At 43.1% G+C, this 20,344-nt stretch overlaps 1 protein-coding gene across 5 annotated transcripts in view; it reads right to left on the bottom strand.

The window, feature by feature from the left end:
• RAPGEF5 (Rap guanine nucleotide exchange factor 5) overlaps positions 1–20,344 on the bottom strand; it is a 156,459-nt gene that overhangs the window by 62,557 nt on the left and 73,558 nt on the right. For all 5 annotated transcript variants that reach the window (XM_069860298.1, XM_069860299.1, XM_069860302.1 and 2 more), the window contains exons 10-11: positions 1,966–2,069; positions 1,667–1,755 (exon numbers count right to left, since the gene is read on the bottom strand). In XM_069860298.1, coding sequence (XP_069716399.1) covers positions 1,667–1,755; positions 1,966–2,069 — 193 coding nt within the window. The remainder of the gene's footprint in view (positions 1–1,666; positions 1,756–1,965; positions 2,070–20,344) is intronic.

Here is a 20,344-nt window from a genome sequence, read left to right as displayed (position 1 = left end):
AAAGCCGAAACAGATTATTAGGACAGGCAGCTAATGTCCCTCAATCTGCATATGATAAAGATTAATGGGGAAACTTATTCTGGACGTTAACATTTGACCTTGAAGGACCACCGAAGGATCCTACGCTGCCTGAGGGATGGCTCAAGTAAATTACACCGAATCCTAGTCTGAGGGCATCTGTGGAAGGAAAACAATCACAGCCTCTCTCTGCACTAAATATTAATGTCTAGGCAGACAAAAGGAGCGCTAGGAACACCGTAATAATATCACCAGCAGACACTGTATGTTTCTTCGGGCCATTCATGCATCAGTACTAAGAATATGCCTATTGTCCCACATTAAACTAATGACTTCTTCCAAGAACCCGATCCTGACGTTCCTCTGGGAATCGCAGACGTTATTTATATTTTCGGTCACTTAAAAGGATTAAAGTCTGTTTATTCTCAGTAATCTCATTTGTCGAGAGAGAGATGCAGGCAGCAGGAGTGTGTGCATTTTAACCCTACTGGGAACGACCAAATGCACAGCTCCATTCCCAGCCAGCTGCTTCCCTCAGCTCCACGGCATTCGGGACTCCAGAAAGTCTCACCGAGCCTGGTCGCTTTCATTAGAATCATAGAATCATAGAATCATAGAATAACCAGGTTGGAAGAGACCCACCGGATCATTGAGTCCAACCCTTCCCATCAATCACTAACCCATGTCCCTCAGCACCTCGTCCACCCGCCCCTTAAACCCCTCCAGGGAAGGTGACTCAACCCCCTCCCTGGGCAGCCTCTGCCAGGGACCAATCACCCTTTCTGTGAAAAATTTTTTCCTGATGTCCAGCCTGAACCTCCCCTGGCGGAGCTTGAGGCCATTCCCTCTTGTCCTGTCCCCTGTCCCTTGGGAGAAGAGCCCAGCTCCCTCCTCTCCACAACCTCCTTTCAGGGAGTTATAGAGAGCAAAACTAGGACTATATATATTAGAACTATATACGAATCGCAGGTCTCAGTCACTTCTGGGAAGCTACCCCAGGAGCTCCCCGAGATCCGGCTGAAAATTAAACTGCACGTCAAGCAGCCCGATCAACAGAATAATCGCTCTGGGCTGGAACAATTACGACCTCTGGTTGAAGACAGACACACAGAACAAGCCGGTACGCTGGATCCTGGGTTGGGAGGAAATAACCGCCCAGGCTGCCCAGGGAGGGGGTTGAGTCCCCTTCCCTGGAGGGGTTTAAGGGACGGGTGGACGAGGCGCTGAGGGACATGGGTTAGTGTTTGATAGGAATGGTTGGACTCGATGATCCGGTGGGTCTCTTCCAACCTGGTTATTCTATGATTCTATGAAATTTATAAGCCGGGCTTACGAAGCAGAAGATGTGCCACAGGACCCGGGGGATGGGGGCACGGCAAAGCGAGGGAGTTAGCCGGGAGTTCACCGCGAGTACCGTGACGGGGAGAGGAGCAGCGAGCGGCAGCTCCGGCCCCAGGCGGCTGGGCTGCGCTCACCGCCGAACAATCACAGAGCCACCAGGTCGGAAAGGACCCACCGGGTCCCCGAGTCCCACCACCGGGTCCCCGAGTCCCACCACGGGGCCGCAGGAGCCCCAAGTTGCCGCCGGGGCCGCCCAGCGGCTCCGCTAACCCCGGCGCCGCCCTCCCCCGCCGGGCTCGCTCCTCACCGGTCTCTTTGTCCTGGGCGGCTTCCAGGTGCAGGTCGCCGAGGAGATGCTCCAAAATCTTCTCCGGCGTCCCCGACACCACCACGTATCTGTCGGAAAGCAGAGAGTCCCCGGAGTCATCCTCGGTGGAGGACTGCGAGCGGCTGCTCCACTCGTCCTCCTCGTCCTCCTCGTCGATGTACTTGAAGTAGGGCACGTCGAAGGTGGGCAGCGGCCGGGCCCCGCCGCGCCCCGCCAGCGCCTCGGGCACCCGGGCCCCGCCGCTGCCCATCGCCCCGCTCCCGCCCCGCCAGCCTTACCTCCCGCGCCGCTCGGGGGCCGGGCCGCGAGACCACACCTTCCGCAGCACCAGCGCCGCGCCCGCCGCCTCCCGAGCCCGCTCGCCGCCGCCTCCAGCGTCCGCCTGTCGTCATCGTGAGGGGAGAGGGGAGAGACGGGGAGAGACAGAGACAGAGACAGAGACAGAGACAGCGCCGTCAGTGCCCGCCCGGCCGCCCGCGGCCCCGGGGGAAGCCTCGCTCAGCGACCGGCGGGGACAACACTGGGAACGCGCCTCACGGAATCACCGGGTTGGAAAAGACCCCCAGGAACATCGAGTCCAATCCTATCAAACACTAACCCATGTCCCTCAGCACCTCATCCACCCGTCCCTTAAACCCCTCCAGGGAAGGTGACTCAACCCCCTCCCTGGGCAGCCTCTGCCAGTGCCCAATGACCCTTTCTGTGAAAAATTTTTTCCTAATGTCCAGCCTGACCCTCCCCTGGCGGAGCTTGAGGCCATTCCCTCTCGTCCTGTCCCCTGTCACTTGGGAGAAGAGCCCAGCTCCCTCCTCTCCACAACCTCCTTTCAGGTAGTTGTAGAGAGCAATGAGGTCTCCCCTCAGCCTCCTCTTCTCCAGGCTAAACACCCCCAGCTCTCTCAGCCGCTCCTCATAAGGCCTGTTCTCCAGCCCCCTCACCAGCTTTGTTGCTCTTCTCTGGACTCGCTCCAGAGCCTCAACATCCTTCTTGTGGTGAGGGGCCAGAACTGAACACAGGATTCGAGGAGCGGTCTCACCAGTGCCGAGTCCAGAGGGAGAAGAACCTCCCTGGCCCTGCTGGTCACGCCGTTTCTGATCCAAGCCAAGATGCCATTGGCCTTCTTGGCCACCTGGGCCCCTGCTGGCTCATGTTCAGTCGCTGTCAACCAACACCCCCAGGTCCCTCTCCTCCAGGCAGCTTTCTAGACAGACTTCTCCTAGTCTGTAGCTGCTCAGGGTTGTTGTGCCCCAAGTGCAGGACCCGGCATTTGGCCTTGTTAAACCTCATGCCATTGGACTCTGCCCAGCGGTCCAGCCTGTTCAGATCCCTTTGGAGCCTCCCTACCCTCCAGCAGATCTATGCTTACGTCCAGCTTAGTGTCATCCACAAACTTGCTAAGGGTGCACTCAAGTGTTCAGCCTAAACCTCCCCTGGCGGAGCTTGAGGCCATTCCCTCTCGTCCTGTCCCCTGTCCCTTGGGAGAAGAGCCCAGCACCCTCCTCTCCACAACCTCCTTTCAGGTAGTTGTAGAGAGCAATGAGGTCTCCTGTAAAGCTCCTCTCATGTACTTCAACACAGGCAGCACAACCAGCGGGACAGGCGTGCAATACGTGTCCGAGCATTCCTTAAAATACTCTGTGTACGAACCCCACCCCCTCCACCCCCCCGCAACAACAACTTTTGAACCTGGGAAACAAACACCCCCACAGAAAGCTAAGCCTGGTGACCACCCCGTGCACAAATCCCTGCTGAGCTGCCTGGAGAAGAGGAGGCTGAGGGGAGACCTAATTGCTCTCTACAACTACCTGAAAGGAGGATTGACGGGAATGGTTGGACTTGATGATCCGATGGGTCTTTTCCAACCTGGTGATTCTATTCTATGATTCTGGTTGTCACCATGGTGCGGGCATGTCCAAAGACACAGCCCCTGCCCTGAAGAAGTTTTCTTTATCAGTAAACAACATGTAGAATTGATCTATGAAATTTCTGCAAGGTCAGACATACAGGTACTGAGCCAATTAATGTCAGATATTCATTGTAACACTCCCAGGGGACATTACTGAGCCGCTGCATTACAGGAATACTGATGCATAATTGTAATCTTCCATTTTACTGACCATGTTTTTTTGTTGCCTACATATTTGAAAAGCTGCAATGAAAAAAAGCAGCGAAAGAGAGAGGCAGAACAAGGAATAGGTGCAGCATTAAAGAAATACAGTAAACAGGGAGGTTTATCCAAACAAATAAATCTCTCGATTTCTCTGCCTTTTCTGTGGCACTCTCTAAAAGAGCCCCGATCCTCATTTTCCTGTGCTCAATGACGTTCCAGACTGCAGTAGATATAGGGCATATAGGTGATGTATGGTGCTGTATTGGTACAAACCATCTATTTCCACGCATATGGGAATGGATTTTAAGCACACCCATATACATTACATACACGAGCAGCTGGCAGCAAGTCAACAGGGAGCACTGGGAGGGCAAAAGCTCTCTCACACTGAAAGGACATTAACAATGGTTGTTCTGGAAGATGGTGTTCTCCCTTCAGCATCTCACAAAGCAGAAACATTTTCAAAAACCCTTTAGGTAATTGTACGCAAATTTCTGAATAAAGTGCCCCAATGGTCACACTTTCTTAAGGCTCTTCTCGTCCTTGCCTGTTCTATCATTTGCAAGGAGTAAAAATCAATCTGTTTTATCAGAAAAGACAAAAATTGTGCAAAATCAAGGCCAATCAGGTTCAATTTTTATTTCCTTACCTATAATAATTATTTCCAAAAAAGGGGAGAGAGAGAGGATTTCTTTATTTTGCTATCTCCTATTAAATATCATTTCACTTTAAGGGAAGAATTATTATTTCATTAAGATCCCACTTATATTTTTGTTTTCAGTCAGACATTCTAATGAAATCACAAGCCCCACCAATTAACTTGAACAAAGCAAAACACAAAACCAAATCCGATGTATTTTTCCAATTTTTACAAGTTCTGATTTCACTACGGATATTACTCTAAAATGACATCACGGCATGCTTCATTTATCGGAAACTTGAATGGTCTGTGAATTCATTAATTCTTGCTGGAAGAAAATTGGACTGTTCTCAGTGTGCTCCATCTAAATGCAGTGGCAGATGAGGAGGAGGAGGCAAGGAGCCCCCAAGTGACAGCAGGATGTACTGAAGAGCAAGGCAGCACCCTAGCTGAGTCCCTAAAAGTCAGCAGACTGACTAGAGAGACATTCTCATTTTAACACCAATTAAGAATGAAGCCTCACGACACTTTTTCAGACCCTTACACAGCCTTTGCCTAAGCAACCTGCACCAAGCACACAGGAGCACAGCAGCTCCGCGTTCCCATCTCTGTCATTTTATGTCCGGGCAGACGAATTTGAGCAGAGAGGCTGCTGCAGGGTTGTGCTCCAGATCAACAGCAGAAACACAGTTCCAACTCTAGTGCCACCACACTGGCACCTTGGCTTTGAGCCCCCAGGTTTGAGGGAGCAGAGCATCAGTGATGCCTCACTTTACATGTGGCCTTAAGCAAATTTCTTGTTCAGGCTCTCCCTCTCAACTACCCATTCAAAAGCACAATTCACATCCTGCTCGGATGTTATACTTAGTCCCTGGTGCAGATTACCCATCACTGGGAATTTTAGCTAGTGTCCGTAAGTGCTATGTGTGTAAACCATTACATTTCAAGTTTATTACAGCTTTTAATTACTCATCTTTTCATAGCTAAACACAGTGCTATGAACCTCTGCAACACTTCCTAGCAGGAATTTCAAGTAAACAGTAAGGCTCTCTGGACTCGGTCAGTCTTTTGACCAATATTATGGTCAATTTTCTGCTCCTCTCATCCATCTTCCTAACACTGAGATAAGCCATTTATCTCCCGGGCAATATATTTTAACAGCAGACAAGCGCTACCTTTATTTTCAGCATGAAAGGAACCCTGGGGTGGTATAAATATTTATATGCTTATAGGAATGAAACAGCTGGAAGTCCTTGCTTAGTGAGCCATAACTTGTGCAGGCTACGTTTTGCATGAGTAGGAATATGACCCTCTGAATTAGCACTGGGGCAGAAGAAAGCAGAGGTACATATGGTACCATTGAAAACAGCCACAACATTCTGGCTTGCCTATGGAAGACATGAGGTTTCTGGGTTATTTGCCACTGGCAAGGAAGAATGTGATCACTGGCTAAAGCAACTAATAACTTTGGCATCAGTCAGTGATATTTCCATGTCCCTTGAATTTCTGAGTTTGTCCATTTAATGAATTAAAAGAGGAAGAAGCACACAGAATATGCTGATGAGCCTCTTCCTACGAGAAAAACTCACTGCTAGAAATAGCTTTCTAACAGTTTTCTGGAATGAACACGGTTTTATTCAGAAGCCTGCTTCATTGAAAAGAAATTGCATTTTCACATCACTCCTCCATGGGACAGGACACCTGAGCAAAGATTTATTTCTTCATCTTACCCATTACTGAAGTGCCTGTTAGATTGGAACACCACTGATTAGCAATGCAAAACATGCGCTTCCCAATGACAGAACTTTCCTTCAACATCTCTCCATCTGCTTTTTTAAAAAATGGACCAGACCCAGAGCTACCCTGGCAAACCCCAGATCCAGACAGACTCCCTCATTGTTGATTTCAATGCGTAAAGACGTAATAGAGCAATTAAGAGATAACCTGAATAAAGGCACCTATAAACTTAATGGAGCATAGAAAATCCAGGCTGCAGGCAGATTTTCCTGCTGCCAAACAACAAGCAAAGGCAAAGAGAATCTTCTTTGGACAAAATGCAACAAAACAAACTTTACTCAGGCTATCTGCTTCAAAATCACATTAAATAACAAAGAAATTGCCTCCTCTAGGAGTAGTGGAAGGCAGGAACATTTTGTTTTCATAGTGTAATTTGGTAAAACTGACTCAATGCAATCACATAATACTGATCGCTTCTGCCTCTATGTCTTTTGATGCTGGTGCCAGGGTGTGCCCTAGAGAGGTGCAGGAAAAGGCATACATGAATGATTCCAGGGGCTGCTCATGTTCTGAAGAGGAGAGCGCTCCCCCACACAATGAATCCATGGAGCTTCCCTACACACATGGGAATATTTCCATTAAAGGGATGCAAAATACAAGAGTGGAGGCTGGAAAGAGGATCAGAAGCACAAGTGTAGACAGGCTTCCACTGCAGTGCAAGGAAGGTGCTCAAATAGGTGAAGGAGCAGGAGAAAACCCACAAAATAACAAGGTACTCATTTCAGAAGACTTCTTTTTTCTCCTGAGCAGTTTTTTTTTTTTTACTTGGACGTTATAATCAATCCCTGCTGCACATTACACATACAGAGTAATAATAATAACATGATTAAGACAGAAAAATCAAGTGCCAAAACTGGGAAACACTGAACGGTAATCTTTAATGAAATTTTTTCCTTCAAGAATTTTTTTTTTTCCTTTTTTACTGTCCTGCACTGTCCCTATAGCTCTGCGTTGTTCAGGATGCGTTTAAGGCCTTGCTCTGCAACTGGGTCAAAGCTGAGACAAGATATCTTTTTGTGTTAGGACCCTGTTTTACCTGCTGGAAGCACCTGCCCCCGCAATGTGACACAGAGGTCCCCAAACCTGCCCATTGAGAAACAGCTTTGACACAGCAAAAGTTACAGCTGCTTTAGCTCAGAGCTCTATCCAGGTTCACTACATCCTATATGCCAATTCTGGCCTTAACAGTCAAGAGCTACAGCTGTAAAGAAAACCCTTTGCAGCTCAGCTTGAAGCAGGCTCAGAGCTTACAGAACCTTCAAATATTAACCTGCAAAGCTAGAAATGTTTTACAGAATCATAGAATCACCAGGTTGGAAAAGACCCACTGGATCATCGAGTTCAACCATTCCTATCAAATACTAAAGAGCATGTAAAAACTGCATTTTTTGGCCTCTAGCTTGGGTCAGATTTGGGTGGATATTTATGAAGATGGTAAAAAAAACAAAGACTGTACCCCAAAAGGATTTCAGATGCCACTTCAGAAATATATGGGCATAAAAGCTTTTCAGAGAACTGCCAAACTTTTTTTTAAGGTAGCAAAACAGTATTTACTGCAACCTGACTCTCAGCAGCTTCTGAACCACGTTGGCTTCATTTTTCAATAAAAAATAAATAGGCTCAGGCAGACACCACCTTTCAGAATAAGCAGATAAGATGCCACAGCTCTTGGAAGCAAGGCAAAATGAAGTCTGTAAGTCTTTTCCATTGCTAGTAGTAGACAATGAGTTGAGTCCTGACTACAAAATACAAACACGTTTATAATAAAATCATGAAAGAAAGCAGAAAAAAGAAAACCCAACACTCTATTAACAGCTTCTCCCGAAAGAGACGCTCTTTCAGACAGCATCTATCAAAGCCTAAAGAAGATTGCCTGCTTACACTTCACTATGTTTTTCCCTGGAATCAGTTATTGTGAAGACTGCAGAATTGAAGCCCCCAAAGTACAGAGAGATGTACAAAAATGAGTCTTTTCTTTACAGGCTATTCCTCTTTCTTTGACAAGAAAATGGAAATGAACACATAACAATTAAAGTGGAGATTGACGATAATGTCTCTGATCTCAGTGGTTAATCCATCTCAGAATATGTTGCCGTATTTCACAGAGTTTCAAGAAAGACCAAAATCTGCAATAAGGTTTGATTCACTTTCAACTACAGCAGGAGAAAAGCATTTCAAAGTCACAGCACAGCTTAACCACGGTATATAGGAGAACACTGGTATTTTTAATGCAGTGGTCACTCTGTTCTTATTCTAGAAAGACAGAAATAAAAAATAGCTACAGTTCTACTTCCAGTTAAAATATCACAGCACAAAACACTTTCAGTGGGACTGCCTATTTCGTAGTCAGTTGCACGATCACTGCTTTTTTCCAAATTTCAGGGGAAATATTACCTTACAGGACTGCAGGAACATCAAAAGCAGCTTTTCACATGGCAATTCACATATACGGCTGTGTAATTTTATTTCATTATAAAATAGAGCCTGTAACATATTCGTATTACATTTTATTATTTTTGTAATCTTACAAATTCTTCTCCAGTTCTTCATTGTACTCTGATATTTTTGTTTCCCTCTGCAGTTGTTAAATTTACTTCCATAAGCATGTGCTAATCCATAGGATACTGAGAGAAACAGATATCCACTAACAAAAAATTAAAATGTCTTTCACACTGATTTCACTTTGGCTCTCAGCAACTTCTGACCAGTCTATAAAACTACAAAATGCTTTAAATTATTTGGCCAGCAAAGGGCACCCAGCGATCACATCAAAACTGCCCATTGGTCTCACACTGAGCTGTCTGTCTCAGAGATGCACAACAAAGAGACGACATTCAGCTCAACCTAACATCCTCTGAATTTATAAGCTTTGTAAATGGTAAAAAGAGCATAAGCCATCTCACATAAAAAAAAAAAAAAATCCAAATCCTTTGTTGCTGAAGCCAATTTTGAATATCGCATCCGATAATGCACAGAATAAGCCCTTTTAGAAAAACTGTTGGTGCTGTCATCTGCATACAGAATATCTGCAGCAAAGGCAACATTAATAACAAGTTACCCTTGTAGAGGGGTCAAAAGGACAGTGCTGGTAAGACTGAGATGACAGACAACAGGCATCAGGGAAAAGATTAATATCCCTACACAGTCATACATCAAGGAGCTCAATTTTTGTCTGTAATCCCAAAACTGCTGAGAGTAGGATTATTTCTGCTTTCCCTATTACTAAGAAGAAAGAAACCGCTCATGGGAATAGGGCATTGCTAAATGTGAGTCGTTGTGTGAGCAGAAAGGCTGCGGTTAGGTTCTAGGGCAACAAAAATCTCAGTCGTGTGATGTTCCCAAGCAGTGGTCCAACCGCAAGAAAAGCTGGGGTTTCATAGTGCAGGCCACTTAAAAAAAACATTAAAAAACCTGTGTAGGTCAAGAAAGACAAGTGAGAGGAGCCTCTTGTGGCATTTCACAGCAAGTTAGTAGCAAGAAATACCCTAAATTAACACCAAATAGTCTGTACCTCTGACTGCACCCCAGTTTCTTCCAATGATCATCATTTAAGGTGAGAGCCCTTCTATGGATTGGGCTTTAATGAAAGGAAGCAATACATCTAACACAGGGAAAAGGGCACGCCTTCTAAAATAACATGAGAAAACCCATTACTGGTGTCACTACCACCAAGGTAATGATATCATAACCTTAATACTGCACAACTCTCTGTCAGATAACGAAAATTGACTTTTTAAGACAACTTAAGGCTATGCATTTTGGGTTTCCCTTTCTTGGAGCACATGCTCTTAATAGCTATTAGCAGATAAGTCTGACACTCTGACAAAGAGCTACCACCTTGACAAGGACAACCTAGGAGACCTTCTTTCTGTAACCATACAAAAGAAAATTAATGTGGCCTTAGAACAAAAGGGGCAGGTGCCAACTATCCCTTCCAGTGGCCTTGCAATTAATGTGGTGGCATGTGGAGCTGGCTGGAAATTTTCCAATGCAACTTATTTTTCTACTGAAAACATGGGGATTCGCTACAACTGAAACAGCGCCAGAACATGTTGGTTTGAAGAGAAAGCAGCCTGGTAGGCTCTACCCACCACCTGCACGTACTGTCCCACCCCAGGATAGCAGGGCTCTGCATTCCCTGCCCACCAAGAGCTATCGGATCTGGAGGTCCAGGTCCCAAGGTAAATGACAGGGAATACAGATCCGCATTTCAACCCTAAGAGAGTTTTCAATTGCAATGTTTTCACCAGAAAGCGTAAACATTCTCTCCCCCAGGAACGTAAAGTTTCCTACAGGACAAACATTTGAACACCAGATGCAAGTATGTCTTTTGAGAACAGAACAGAATCACAGAATAGTTTGGGTTGGAAGGGACCTTAAAGTTCATCTAGTTCCAACCCCCCTGCCATGGGCAGGGACACCTCCCACTAGCTCAGGGTGCCCAAGGCTCCATCCAGCCTGGCCTTGAACACCTCCAGGGATGGGGCAGCCACAGGTTCCCTGGGCAACCTGGGCCAGGGCCTCCCCACCCTCCGCGTGAAAAAATTCTTCCTTATGTCTAGCCTAAACCTGCCCCTCTCCAGTTTATACCTGTTCCCCCTCGTCCTATCACTACAAGCCTTTGTGAACAGTCCCTCCCCAGCTTTCTTGTAGTCAAACCCTCTCGTCCTTTCCTTGTATGGGAGGTGCTCCAGCCCTCTGATCATCTTTGCAGCCCTCCTCTGGACCCATTCCAACAGTTCCATATCCTTCTTATGTTGAGGATTCCAGAACTGGAAACAGTAGATGAAGAAACAGTTTAATCCCCCAGCTACCAAATTGCCTTCCAGTGATGTCAGTGGCAGTGATCAATCCTTGGCTGCAGTGAAAAGCTTGAGGGAAATTACATAAAACCTGCACAACCCAGGTCTTGGCCAGGGACTGATAACACGTACTGCTATGGTCATATGCCTTAGAAAAACAAAAACAGAAGACAACTGGCTAGAAATATACAAGTTACACTTGAGAATAATCGGAACATCAGAAGGGTGAAATACAAAAAAATACTGGGATATGAGGGGAACTAGATAACAACTCAATTAATAGCCAGCAGTGCTGGAACTTGGCTTCTACTGTGGCCCCTGTACGGCTTTCACACAAAAATGAAAACTACAGCAGATAGCTTAGATTTAATTTATTAAAATAGACTAATATTCACCTTGGTAAGGACATGTGTACAACGGTGTTACAACCCTTAAAATGGACATAGTGATCATAAGGTCTCCTGAAGGAAAGGAAGAGAGATGGCAGTAAATATATGACAGTCAGCCTTATATTGCTCTAATTACCAGTGTTGGACATATACAAATTCTAAGTCAAACTGGCAAGATTGCTCATCAGTTTCTTTGCCCTTCACTCTGATTTGTATGTGGTGTGAAGCAAAATACTATCTTAAAATGCTGACTTATTCCTTTGTGAATAAGAGAAGCCTCTGTATCTTGACTTATGTCCAGAGCACCTCTCAATGCTGACAATGCCCTTACTCTAATTAAAGAATATACATAAAATTAAATATACACATTATCCACATTGGAAGCCACAATTCCAAACTTCGAAGACTAAAAATTGACTATTAAACTGAAGTGCTGCTCTCTACATTTATCACTGTAACGCTTCAACCTTTCTGTTGAAGAACGCAGCTGATATTTCATGAGAGAATACTCAGCAAAGGCCAGGTGCTTGTTTTGGCCTTGCAAAATGCTGTAATATAAATTCTAAATTTGAGAATACTATATAAAGCTCGAGCTCATTCTCAGGAACTCCAGAATCAAACTCTCAAATGCACTGACATTTAGCATGGGCTTGTAACAGCAAATGTGAAAAAGCACTGAGCAAGGCAGTAAAAAAATTCCAAAGCTAATGTTTAAAATAAAAGTAGTTTATTTAACTTCTAGCCCAACAGTAGATATTACAAAGTCGAATTTCTATCTTCTGTTTTGGTGATTGTTTTCAACTAAGTTAGATATAATGCAGTGACTTCTTCTGGGAAAAAAAAAGCATGAATCGCTATGAATATAATTTTCTTGGGTTTGGATGATGTTTTTAACTCCCTCCAAAACAGCCTGAAATGACCTGCCTTTTCATTAATGCTTTCTAATGATTCTTTTCTTGCTAATTAATTCAGGCATCTAAATGATTCAAAAATAGATGACCCAGTAATCACTCAAAAACTTGATAGCATATCCTAAGTAGACAGCAATGCATAGAAGATGCAATAAAGCTGCCAAAAAGGAAGGAAAAAGAAATTAGAAGGAGAAATGAAGGTCATTCCTTCCACCTAGTAGCAGGAGATCTGATTCTGCATTTATTATGTAGGATAAAATGCTCACTGATGTCAATGAAGAGTCTACTATAGAAATGAGGAAAATCAAGCTGCTTCTATACAAGATGCTTTTTTTCTAATGTTACATTAAAGGCTGTATTTTTTTGCCTTGGTACAAGTTTTGTTGTCCACAAGAATCATGGAGGTGGGAAAGAGTAAGTTAAGAATTAATAAGCTGCTGTCAGCAATAATTCATTTAAAAGTGGAAGTTATAGCACACAAGAAATAAAGACATTTTATTGCAAGAAACTTATAACAGGAAAAAGAAAGCGCTTTCTTGCATGCTTATGTAAAGAATTCTACTATAAAATGATAAAGTTAATAACATTTTCATGTATTGAAGAAAACCAAAGTGTCACAAACAATAAGTATTACAGAAAAATATACAATGCGAGTCACCGCATTATGAAGTAATATTTTATATTTCTCTCATTTTCTGATTTTAAATATTCACATATTAAGTTACTTTTATTTTCTTCCAGATGGAATCATGTACCTGCTTCTTAACTAACTACATGCTCTAAAAACGTATTTCAGTATGAATGTTGAGAGTTTCCTCTCTGCTTTCTTTAGATAATACAATCGTGCCCAACTTTAGGAGGGAGGCAAGTTAGTTATAGCAAGGGCAAGCTCAACATTTATTCAAGTTATGGAATGAAAAATACATCGTTACCATGGCAACTGGTAAATCACATGGTATCTGCAATGAGATGCAAAGCACCTTGAGTAAACACTCATTCGTGTGCTTCTGTGTCCTCCTCCGCACAGTATGGTCCCATCGTGGAGGAACATGCACAATTTCACTCTTTTCTACAACAAGTTGATAGAAGTAAACCAAAATGTTAATTTTGCATGGGGTAATTTAAGCAGACCTATCATTGGAACAGGAACGCATATTGAAAAACATATTAAACCTTGAGTGTTTTGCTTGGATTTGCCTCAATAAAGTCCAGGAAACCTTGCAAATGACAGTGTGCACCTCCCAAACTCACTTTGTACCTTGGCATCACAACTGTTCACAATAGCACTAGAAAAGTCTTCCTGACAGCATGAATACCTGCCAGACATGCAGTAGCACATCGCACTGGGGCAGCTGGAGCTGTTACTGCCTCCAGCTATCTGCCCCACCCTTCTGACAGATGTTGCCATCCCCAAAACAAGGACATCTGATCAACCCTTGAATCAGTCCTGAACCACACTGCGGCATGTCTTGTCGGGCTCAGATATTATCAGCAGCTAACATACACCTCTACCTGAGCAGCCCTCCCCTCCTCCCTGTTCTTAATGAATACAACTCTCTCCAGAATCACCACCTCAAACCATATTGCTATCCTGACAGTCCCATCCATAAAGCATCAAATATCCATCAGTCACGGGGTTTTGATTGTAATTCTCTGCCTCTTTTTAACTCTTCTTCTCCAACCACCACTGTGCCCACACAAGGCTTCCTTCTCCATCCTCTTTATTCACCATGAGGTGTAGCATCAACACCAGATTCCAAAGTAAGTAATCTCCCTTGGAATACTCCCTTTCTCCTCTCTCAAAATATTTCCTCCTTCTTGACTTCCTGAGCAATCCAGACACCTATGATGTTACCCAAGAAAAAACAAAACTCTGGTCTATCTCCAATCCTGACCTGCGTTCCCTGCTTTTTGGCTTCAACTCCTTCCTGACCTTCACAGTTTTATTCCTGACTTCCATAGCTTTATACAAGTTATATAGCTTCATACATGTGTATGTATACACTTATTTTGTGTTTATGCTTGATATCTCATCTAACCAACAACTTCCTCCTTACTCAGGAAATTATTTTTATGTCATATGTCTCAGAAAGTCACCCTATCTCACAAGTCCTTTCAGTAATGACTTCTTAAACCTGTTTAATTTTTCATTGCTGGGCTCTTCCTTCCCACTCGATTGGTCGTTTGCTATTTGACTTGAACTTTGACAGGTAAGACATGCCACGGATGAAGAAGAGACACGCTCTGGTATTCATCAGCTGTCAAAGACTATTTGAGTAAAGGACAGACAAAATGAGATGCGGGAACAAATGGCCAGGTCTTAACTCACTAATAGAACCCTGTGGAGAGGGTTACAATATCCAAGTACTCCAGGGAAATAACTAATGATCCTTTCTTCGGTTCAGTCGTGTTTCAAGAAGCAATCGCCTGAGTTACTAAGTGCTTGAGACTGCCTCAGTAATTGCAATGATTTATTTTATGCATCATCATAACTACAGCACTAGGTCAGGAGAACTTGTGTCTTATGGATGCTTTGAATTTTAACACAGATATTGGAGGATTAGGAGACTGCAATCAGAAACCCAGAGACCACAATGATTTGACGGGGGGGAGGGAGTAGGAAGACAGAGTCTTTAAAATCCCAAGCATCTAAGACATTACCTTTCTGTTAGATTTTTAATAAAATTAATTATATTTTCAGGTGATCCTATGCCAAAGTTGCTTACATTTTCCTCTGCTCCCTTAAAATGCAAGTGTTCATAATCTAATGTTCCTGAAGATCTCGGTTGAGAATTTTTTTGCCAGTGTAAGTAATGAATGTGAAGTTAACAGTGTAACTAGCCACTCAGTAAAGACAAAAAAAACTTTTGTCTCTAACTTATACCTCTATCTATTCCAGAGGAAACTCTCCACGTGCAAAGTTTTTTTCTTATCTACCTTTAGTTTGTACTGGTGCAGTGGCTGCCTGTTAAAAAACAGCAAAGAGGGAGATGAGACCCTAGGCTCACAACCATTTCTTTGCCATAAGAGGTAGAACCTTTACACATAGCTCCTCACCTCACCTACCAAACGTGCTAAAGGATGTTTTGTGAGGATATGCACCCACGATGCAGAAGGATATGTTTGTACAGCAACAAAAGGGTTTGATTAGCAGCTTCTCGGGCTTCCCCATCCTCCTGACATTACTTAAACCCCATTCCCCAGCCACCTTTGCCTTAAGCTACGTGAAGCTTCGCTGGCACAGAAGGACATTCTTAGGATAATGATAATTTAAAGTGCTGTCATCACCAGAATTTTCAGGCTATCTGAAGAACTAGAAGATGATTCCCCTCCACCCCCATAAACTTCAAACTGCCCCTCCTCAATAAATAAATTAAAAGCATTGCTAACCTTCAGCACTGTTTTTCCAATTACTGTGTTTCAAGGTTAGCAATGTAGAAAACATTACACTAACCCAGTTTTCAAGGTCAAAATAAAAAACACAGCAATGATAGTTCATAGTAACTTTCATTGATTTGGTATTCAGAACACGTTCTTCCTGAATATCAAATCATAAAATCATTGCCAATTCATCAGATTTTAAACTTCAGCTTATTAAAAACTAGACTATGATAAAAATAAAACACTTTTTTATTTAATCTGATAAAGCTGATTCTGTACAACATGATCTAAGCCTCTAATTATCTAAATCTCTATATTATCTCAACTGTTATGTCAATGTAAGTAAATGCATAACAATGCATTTTAATGGAAAATATACATATACTAAAAAGGGGTAAAGCAATACAAGTCAAAAAGCTGAATGTCAAGATGCTAAAAATGAAAATGTTTCTCTACATGGTATGTGCCAGGAAAGCAAGAGCTCACATGACATTTGGCAGTGATTCCTCATGATGAAGCAACTCTTCAGAGATTTCATTTTCATAAAAGCCCTAGTCTATTTAGAGCTAGCTCCTAGTCCTGGCCCTTAACAATACAATACAGATAAAGTTCATTAAATATATTGTCTAAGACAGGAAAGTGAAGAAGTTTTGATGTAGCAAGCACTTAACGTGTGCACAGCAGATCAGGAGGAAAAAAGAGTATAAAGGATTAGAACAAATTATTTGTTATAAAAGCAAAAGTGATATGGGCATATTGATATTACATGTTGTGCTGCTTTACTAAAATTGCCCAAATGGAGAATCCCCAGAATGGGAAGTATTATTAGATATTAATCAATAGGATTTTTTTCAAGCAGGTTGGGCTCCCAACCATTCGACGCAGATCTTTTCAATGCACAAGAGCACTGGAACACCAGAAAACACAGCATTAATGAAGTACAAGGAAAATTGCAAATGTCTATGATTAATTTTCACATTATAGAAGTCAAGCAACTTTTACAGCTTGTTGATATTTCTGCTGGAATGCAAAACCTTTATTTCTTCTTATAGCAGGTAAGACATGAATTTCTACCATTATTAAATGAGTAAATTGCTATTTTTTTTTTTTTACTGTTTCTATTCTCAGGGGATCCTTAATACATATTGAACATCACACAAATTAAAAACTAGCCGCATTTAAAAAAGTTATATGCATGATTTACTGTAAAGCTTTTGTCTAATACAAATATTTACTATTTACATGTCACTGCAATGAAAACAGTATGTGTCAATTGATTAACCAGTAAATATAAGACAGAATTTAAGCGCACTGCCACAGCAGCTGAGAAGCAGAATGGTGTGGTGGAACTGTAGCCCTTTCCCCTATGTAAGTAAAAACTAAGTTTTGCACCAGGGAAGAGATAGTTATATCTGTACGTATACATATGTGTGTCTGTGTAACAGCTGAGGGTGAGACAATGAGAACAAATGAATTACAGGGAGCATACAGCCACCCAGTGCAAGAACAGAGTAACTCTGTTCTGCGGGTGGCTGTGAATCCCACACAGATTAGCACAAATACTCACAGCTCTGTTGCAAAACTAGAGCATGTTCCTTCAGTTCCTGTGTAGGTTCTTACAAGGAAATGTCTAAAATTACATAAGACAGGCAGACTTTTAAGGGTATCCTGAAAAGATGGCTCTAGCTGCTCCTCTGGAAAAGAAAAAAAATACATAAAGGTCACCTTCAAGAAACTGCCTGATTTGGGGTCCCACATTAAAAATCTGTCACCTGAAGCAATCTTTGCAGATTTTAAAAGGGAAGCTGGTTCAACCTATCCATGGCATCCTTCAGCCAGCCAATGCACCCTAACTATTCAAAATCACATCTGTGTAGGAGAGCATCCTGAGACCCTACGTTCACGATGTTACTGAAAGCAGGAAGCAGCACTTTCCTGTGCAAAGGAGGATGTGAAGCACAGAGACATTCAGTCATTAGCCCAAGATCTTGGAGGAAGACTACGCAGGACAGGGAGCTCCCAAGTCACCATCTGACACCCTGACTCCACCACCCACCTTTCCTCTCCAGGGAGGCAGTTATGGTAACATGTACCTACAGAGAGTTATCTGCAAGATAATGCAGGGAACGGAGAGCCTGTATCTATCACTTTTTCTGTCAGCAGGCACTAAATGGAGAGCAGGGGAACGTGGCATTCACAGCTCTGCCGTTCCTGAGGTAGGGGCACAGAAGTTTGTACAGATCTCAAATGTGGTGCCCGAGATTCGGGTTTTGGTCTTAAGAACCGAAAGGGAGATTGAAACTTTTGAAAAATTGCTAGATGGAAACGTGATGCAATATGTAGTCAGAAGGAGGAGTGTCAGAACAGACGGGTCACTAGAAGAAAGCAGCTTCTTTATGTTACCAACTAAGACTGTGTGTAAATGACTGGTTATTCTCCAATGTGAAAAAAAGATTCCATAGATAGTCCTTGTAAACAACCAGCTTTGCTTTTCAAAAGGTTTGCAGTCTATTTAATGAACAAATGCACACACAGGCACATATCTCTACAGGAGAAACGGGGTACCACAAGCACTTCAGGTTTCTTGGTGGAGGAGGACTCTGCCTTTGTGAAATCCTGGGAAATACCATCACCTGCAATGTATAGGATTTGATGGGCTCCCAGAGGGGCACTGTTCAGACTCCACTGGAAAATCTTGCAATGCTAATGATAAAGCAGGTAGGACAATCCTCCATCCATGCTCAATTTACTTCTGCTTCTGCAGGGAAGAGGAGTAAAGAACTCACTGCAAAGGGAGTTTTGTTTAGAAGCCACATGCTTCTTTTACACAAATATATATATATATATATTCCTATCAAATATAGGAAACCAAAAAAAAAAATATACAAATCATAAGCTTGCTATAGATAGTCTGTACAGACTGACAGGTTATTTAGACAGACTGAATCAATGTGTTGATTCCACTGAAAAGGTTCAGTTTTCACACGTGAGGAGACAAAGGCAGAATGTCAGCACACTTTGCAGCTATATGCCATCCACACAAGGAAATCCAGGCCTGATTGTGTCTGGCTTTCAGCTTGAAACCTGAACAACCAGGCTTGGCATGTGAGAACTGAAATTCTGGCCTCTTCACTCCAGTCAGTTCTGATTAGTGTCTTCTCCCCTGACCCTGACCACATCAGTTCTCTTTATTAACCTGCCAAATATGGCCAAACAGCTATTTTGCAAACACTGAATCGATGCAGCTGCTGTAGTTGTATCCACATGAATTTGTTGAAGGTTTCTGGTGAGTAATCCCCTACTTGCAATATTGGAAGTAATTGGCAAAAAGACCTAAACTGATACTGTATTAATTTGATAACTATTACTGCCTCTAAAAAGGGAAAAGACTCTGTAATAGTGCAACCAAACCAAAAAGGTGACGCATATTCACATTCTGTGCTTGCCTCCCACTCTGCCAGAACAGCACATTCTCCTTTGTTCCTCCCAGCACTGGGCTAAATAGAAAAACTGCTCCTGATAGGCTCACGGGTCTACTCCCCTCACCTCCCAGAGAAAATGAGATGAATTAAGGGATGGTTCTCTCAGTCCAGCCACTGCAGGTGAAATAGCAGTGTCAGAGCTGATGCACGGCACAGCCAACAAGGAATGTGAGCTGTATGCTCTCCCTGGATCAAACCAAGTCTGTTTAGTTACCATCATCCCCTGTTCAGGGCTTACCCTAGTTCAGAGCTTGGAAATTCATCTAAGGTTTGATCTCCAGCAAGCTGTTAAAGGAAATACCACCTGCTATTCATAATCTTCCTGAGTTAGGTCATTCTATTCTATTCTACTATTTTTCAAGTCACCAAAAGAGGCTAAAGTACTTTTTCCTGCAACCAGCAACTGCTGCCACTCCCGCACATCAGAGCCTTTCCCTCTTGGATGCACACATTCCAGCCACTGACAAAAAATGCTGGGAACTGCCTGCCACATGGTATCAGAAAATATATTCGAGGAAGGCCACAAGGTCATTGCTAATTTCAAATCCTGTTTCATGTTTCCACATGAAACATCTAATTAAATGTTTTCACAGAGTAGTTAAAATGAAATCTATGCATATGCACTCGAGACCTCATTTTCATGTGCTGTGAATTAGAATATAAGGGATGCTGCACACAGCAGTAGGAACACTAATCGAGGAAGGAGAGGGGAATACCTGCTTTGATTTGGAGGAAGACAGTCAGCAAAAATACCACTAATCACCTAGGTTTTCATTTCATTGCTCTCTGATCTGTCACATACAACCAGGCAAAATGAATGCAAGCGGTGTATTAACTGCTACCAAATCAGCATTCTCCACAGGTGACTATGTGTCAAGTACATCTTGTGAGATGTCACCACCTTGCAAGGCTGCAGCACAACAGAAGCATTAGACCTTAAGAGCTATACCCCGCTCTTACAAGAAAGTACCTATTAACATCAGCAGGAGTTGAATTAAGCTTTAAAATGCAGGCACAGTGAGTGACAGCATGGCCATAACAAAAGGACAAGGTATGGAGATTTTAGGGATGTCTCACGATTAAAATAAATAAACCCTGGGGGAAAAAAAAAAGAGCCTGCAAAAAAATACAAGGCCAAGTTGTCC

This window comes from Phaenicophaeus curvirostris, chromosome 6, assembly GCF_032191515.1.
Source record: "Phaenicophaeus curvirostris isolate KB17595 chromosome 6, BPBGC_Pcur_1.0, whole genome shotgun sequence".
In the NCBI taxonomy this organism is placed as follows: domain Eukaryota; kingdom Metazoa; phylum Chordata; class Aves; order Cuculiformes; family Cuculidae; genus Phaenicophaeus; species Phaenicophaeus curvirostris.
Note: the sequence above shows the minus strand (reverse complement) of the source record. Positions and strands in the feature narration are given on the sequence as shown.